Source organism: Suricata suricatta, chromosome 11 (genome assembly GCF_006229205.1).
Source record: "Suricata suricatta isolate VVHF042 chromosome 11, meerkat_22Aug2017_6uvM2_HiC, whole genome shotgun sequence".
Classification (NCBI taxonomy): Eukaryota; Metazoa; Chordata; class Mammalia; order Carnivora; family Herpestidae; genus Suricata; species Suricata suricatta.
This window is the reverse complement of record NC_043710.1, coordinates 48,727,888-48,733,782: the sequence shown is the minus strand read 5'-3', so window position 1 is coordinate 48,733,782 and position 5,895 is coordinate 48,727,888. Positions and strand designations below refer to the sequence as shown.

Genomic DNA, 5,895 nt, shown 5'->3' with positions numbered 1-5,895 from the left:
GAACTTAAAGTAAGAGCAATGTGCATGAAACTGTCCACTACAACCATGCAGAAGCCAGGAGGCCACGAGCTATGGCCCACGGCACAAGTGTTCCCTTGCATTGCTTAGACCTGTTCCTGCCTCACAATAAGTCCACTCTGTCACTGACTCTTCTTAAGACAGTGGTGAGCTGCAAGCTCTTTAAAAAAAAAAAAAAAAGTACTTTCAATGGGAGGGTTAGTGGAATAAACTATCATTCCCTCCAGCAGCTGCTTCTAAGCCACAATTAATATTCATCATCTTTTTCCCCCACAACCCTAACATCAAAGCTGGCCTGGATTGCTCATCCTGAGGGGCTGAGCCCTCACCTGCTTTGCCAGTGTCAGGCTTTGTTGGCTGCCATTGGCTAGTTAGCATCACCCTCAGGGCTGAAAGCAGGAAGAGACTTAGTATAATAAAACTCCTTTTGCCTGATGGTCCACTGCCTTGAGGGACCCAAAGTGGAAAAATCCTGTGTTATCCAGTAGAAGATGTCCCCCTGAGAATCAGGATCTCAAACCCAACAGAGCCAGTCACAGAAATGAGAAAACAGTTCCTTCAAGGACCTCACCAGAGTGGTGATGAAGGGGACTGATCTGGTTTTCATCAGTTGGTTACTTGGCCCTGTGTCTTCTAACTACTGGGGCCATAGCACTATATGCCAGCTGTTCCACAGGCTGTCACTCCAAAGCTGGCTCTTTAGCTAAGCCTTTAATTTAAAAGGCCATTACTGAGGTGCCTGGGTGGTTCAGTTGGTTAAGTGCCCAACTTTTGATTTTGGCTCAGGTCATGATCTCACAGTTCATCAAGCCCCATGTTGAGCTCTGTACAGGCAGCACAGAGCCTGTTTGGGATTTTCTCTCTCTCTGCCCCTCACCCACTCACCTACTTGTGTATGTGTTCTCTCTCTCTCTCAAAAATAAATATAAAAAAAATAATACAAGGCCATTCCCACTTTACCATTTGTTTCCGGGCAAAATACATGGAAAGACCCCTTCTTTTACAAACCGATTGTCACACATCCTTTACCATAGATGTACCCTTCAGCTGAGACTTCACTGTGCAAAATCCCAGGTTGATAATTAGACATTCAATAAGCCACTAGAGAAGCACTACAGGCATGGAAGATAAATTCATATTCCAAAAGATTTCAGTTCCAGTAGAACACATTACTGCCCTCTGCAGGGTGGAAGGAGTCTGATGTAATCAAATTGCCTCCAAGCACTGGGGCAGTCTACTCAAGAAAATGAGGATCCAGCCTCTGAGGCTGAGACTGCAGGTTGAGCTTTGAGCAGCTGTAGTAGATAAATCAGCCTCGGTGAGAGGGAGCCCCTGGTGGTGAGCCTATGCAGCACCTCCGTCTCAGCCACAACCCCCCACTCCATTCATGGGTCCATACTCTTGATTGGTTGAAACAGAAACCACCAGACAAGTCATTTTGTGTACCTAATTATTGATACTTCCTCTGCAGCAGAAGCTTTCTGATGAGCATTAACATGGCACTCAAAGATCTGCACAATCTGACCCCTCTCCTGTTAGTCCATCCATGCGCCTTTTCCCCAGGCTTCCTTCTCCAGTATTCCAATCTTGCTTCATCCAATTGAGTTATTCTCCACTGCCCAGAAGTCCATGTACATTCTTGCCTCAGGCGATGCCTCCCTACATGCAAAGTTGATGGACAAGAGTACTACTCACTAGAAGGATTTCCCTCACCACCCACCTTTAGGATTTGTCCTGAGTGGGTATGTGGTATGGCTGCAATTCGTTTTTGTTTTGTACTATTGTATGAAGTCAACCCAAACATACTCCCGGCTCCAATTTTTTTCCTCCTATAACAGTGGTTGTAAGGAACACCTCCACAAGTGTGAATGCGAGCTGGTCAACAGGGCTATACGACATAGAGGCGTCTTTCCATGCAGCTCACTTCTTGTTCTGTCTGGATCCAATCCCAAATGTACTATTATCATACAATGAATTGCCCAGTAAAGACTGGTGAACTAGTCAATATAAACTACCCAGTTTATGACTGGTGGCCCAGATTACAGCAGGCATTTCCAGCAGTATAGTGTCCTGACACCCCCACTATCAGGTATTCACAGGCTCTTCTTGAGCCCTGTAGCAACCCATGAGCTACAGGAGTAGCTCAAATAGGAGTAATTCGGTGCTGTGGAAGGGAAGGCTTAGCTCTCAAGCCAGAAAGATCTCATGGGGGAACTTTCCACAGACCCTATACAGTGTTCTTGTCTAACAGGGACCTCTGGCACTAATAGACTGTCACGTCATGGAACGCCAGGGTTAGGCAGCTGACACCTCCTTCTTTCCATCCATCATTTAGCCACCAGAGGACAACTCCTACCTTCCTATTGCTTTACTATGCAGAGCAATCAAGTTTCCTTGTTACCACTCTTCTGTGTCAACTAACTGGGACCCTTCCTCTCATAACCAAAAGGCCCATTCATAAGCTTTCAAGGAAAAAGAACCAGCTCCTCCGAGATGAATTCTGCCAGTCTGGTTATCTGTGGTATAAAACAACAACCATTTCCAGGTCCCCACAGATTTTCTGGGTCAGGGCAGGACACTCAAGGATGACTTCTCTCTCCTCCATAATGTTTGGGGCCTCAGCTAGGAAGACTCAAGCAGCTGGAAATGACTCAAAGGGCTAGGGGCTATAATATGCTGAAGGCTTCTTTACTTACATAGCCAGTGCTTTGGGTCACCTTAAGGCTGGGCTCAGCTGGGACTGTCAACTGAAGCATCTACATATGACCTCCCCTTGTAGGTAAGACTTCCTCACAGCATAGTGGCTACATGGTCGTGGGACTTCTTACATGGTGACCTTTCCAGTAAACCAAAAACTCTATTACTTAACCTCAGACATCGCATAGCATAGAGATTCATGGTAAGGTAACATAAACCTTACTGCTAGATGGGAGGAATGTCAAAGATTCAGTGACTGTACGTTAAATCTGCCACTCTCTCCCTCCCACAGAATGCTGACGCTTGGCTTCCGGCATTGATAAGGGTCAAAGGTCCATTCTCTGGGGCTTTGGTAGGCTCTTCGATCTGCGTAGCTCAGGGCTCATGTCTGGAATGGAGCTTCTCCACGGATCTCAGCCCAGGCTCAAGAAACCTAGCTTTGAGCTTCTTGTTTGTACCCAGGGGTGTCAGGATTTGGAGATGAGGGTCTGGGAGTCCAGTACACCTGCTATTGACTCTTATAGCTATAGAGCTCTTGTCTTGTACCAACTACCTGGTTCCCTGGTGGTGTAGAATAGGGAATTATGTGTTTACTACCACTGGCCCGAGTGACCTCACCAAGGCAGGCTGCGAGGGCCTGGCAGCCAGTGTCCAGCGTCAGCCCCAGTGGGTCTCTGTGAGCCTGTGTCAGAGTGGGGTGGTGCTGCTGGAGCAGGACTCCTCTTGGTGAGGGAGTACCCTTCTTAGGTTCTGTTGCCCTTCCATCAGGTTTTGGGGAAAGAACATCCTTGGACACTTGTCTGATAACATATGGGGCAGGAGCTGTGGCTTCTGGTTCTGCAGTGTCTGTGGGAGGTCCCACAAACACCACACATTCTCCAGATCGGGGCATTCTCCCCTCACCTTTACCCAGACCATGAAATAAGGCTTCTCGCACTTGTAACAAGTAGATTCTGGAGTCACAGTCCACCACTTCTGTGGTCATGGGTATGCCAAGAGACTCACCATCAAGATGTGGTTGTGAAACAGTAGTTCTCTAGGGGTCAGTCGATGCGTGTCAGTCTATACACTCCACAAGGTAGTGACTGTCTGCTTGCTATTTACAGCATTTTGCTGAGGACCTGATTCTTGGTAAATACTGCTTAATGATGCATTTGCTCGACTCTTGAGGGCCACGGGAAACCATTGGTTACAGAGAGGACTGTTGCCCAGGGTGGCAAACTCCAAAGCTATAGGGACTAGTTATATAAGTGGAAGAAGATGGCTGGCTGGGGCCTGAGGCCCATAGGAGAACACATGCTCCCTGTCAGGAGAGCAGCCACTTCTCGGCCAAGGCAGGCCCAAGGCTTGCAAGATTTTCTTAGCTTTCAAGAGAGGACAAAAGATTCAATCTATTCAATCTCTCCATTAATTGCTGTCAATTTAGTCACTGAAAAAAAACAAAACCACATTTGTGAACTGGATGCAACAGGTGTGCTGCCACTTGCAAGCCTGTAACCCACAGCGGACACGGCAGGTCTCATTTCACAGAGAGTTGCCCCTGATCCTTGGATTAGTGTAGCTCAAAGGCTACCTCCCTGTGCGCCTCCTCCCCACCGCGGACACCTCCACCCTGACCCGGGTTATTGCCGCCACAACAGCTGCACTGAAAGGTCCTTCTTAGGCTTCCACGACCTCTGCAAGAAGATTATACCTGAAAATCCCTGCAGCCAGCAGCCCAAGGTGGGGGAAGGGAAGAGAAGGAGGGGGCAGCCTTCCCTCTGCGTGTCTCGGCCCCTTTCCCCATAGTCTTCCCTAGGTTTTTCTCTGCCGGGTATAGATGAAGACGACACTCTCTGCTAGTTGAGCCAACACAGCTGGGTTTTTTCCAAAGTATCTTTAGTAGTAATGAAGGGAAAACACAAGGAAAATAAACAGACATGGCCCAGACGTGGGTGTGTTTACAGAGCCCGGTCCTTGGAACCCAAGAGGGCCACTGTGTACGCTGAATAGCGGGGCCAAGGGAATCCTGTGGGAGAAGAGGGAGGAAGAAGTGGGTTTTCCTTTGGGTAAGGAGGCGGCTGAGTCTCGCCACTTTTAGGAGGGGGACTCTGGTAATTAAAAGACTTACGTGCTAGGGGAGAAGGAGCTGGGAGATGGCGGGAGTCCTCAAAATTCGGGGGATGGGTATTCCCATTCCTGAGAAGGGGGGCAATTGGAGTGGAAGGTTGGGGGAAGTGAATGGATGAGTCTACTCCAGTAAGGAGGGGGCGGCTCTGCAGAGGAAGCCTGAGGACTGGGAGCAGGAGAGGAGACAGCCTTTTAGCAATCCCGGTCCCGGGAATGTTTGAAAGCAGCGGTGCCCTAGTGACGCCGGAAAAGATGGAGCGGTTGCCATGGCGACGCGGAGCACACATCGGAAATAAATAAATAAGCCGTGCGGGCTGCTGCAGCCGCGCCCCCGCGGGACTGGAGTGCGGGGGAGGGGGCCCCGCGGGCCCGGGTCCCCGCAGCCCTCGCGTCCCCGCCATTGGCAGAGCCGGAGGGGGTCAACCCCCCCCCGGAGGGGGGGTGAATGGTACAGTCCTCCGCCCGCGCCCTGGCCGGGCCCGCAGCGAGCGAAAGGCGAGCCCAACGCAGCAGTTGCCGCCGCGGCGGAGCCGAGAGCCGAGCCTGGAGGTGGCGATGGAGGGAGTAAGCAGCCACCGGACCCTGTCCTACAGCCGCTGGAGCTACGACAGGTAGGGGCCGCCTACAGGGTGGGCTCCCCGGGTCCCCGCGTGGCCCTGCGTGGGCGCCCTCCCCTGCACGCACACCCGCCGGAGGAGCAGAGCTCCGGGGGAACTCGGCCGTCAGCGCTCCGACCCCCGGGCTGCACCCGGACCCTCGAGCGCCTGGGTCGTCGGTACCGAGAGCGGCGGCTATCTGAAGCCGGAGCAGCGTGAGGGTGTCCTCGCACCTGCGGGGCAGAGCCGGCGGAGGAGGGCACAGGGGCACCGGGTCCGAGGAGCTGCCACCCACCTCACCCCACCCCCATCCCAGCCCGGCTGCCCTGGCGTGTCCACCCGCGCCAAACCGCACGAGGGAGCGAGGAGGGGCCCCTGGGGCGGTGGGTGAGCACGGACGGCCGCGCGGAGCAGGAGGGCGGGCGGGGCGGGCTGTCGGGGCGCCAGCCGGGTTGCCAGGCGCCCCGCCCGCCCC

General features: G+C 52.3%; 1 protein-coding gene across 1 annotated transcript in view; it reads left to right on the top strand.

Annotated features, from left to right (window-relative positions):
- Positions 1-5,164: 5,164 nt before the first annotated feature.
- Positions 5,165-5,895, top strand: part of TUB (TUB bipartite transcription factor) — an 83,487-nt gene continuing 82,756 nt past the window's right edge. Inside the window, exon 1 of the mRNA XM_029956208.1 lies at positions 5,165-5,435. Within this exon, the coding sequence (XP_029812068.1) occupies positions 5,380-5,435 (56 nt within the window). The 5' untranslated portion in view covers positions 5,165-5,379. The remainder of the gene's footprint in view (positions 5,436-5,895) is intronic.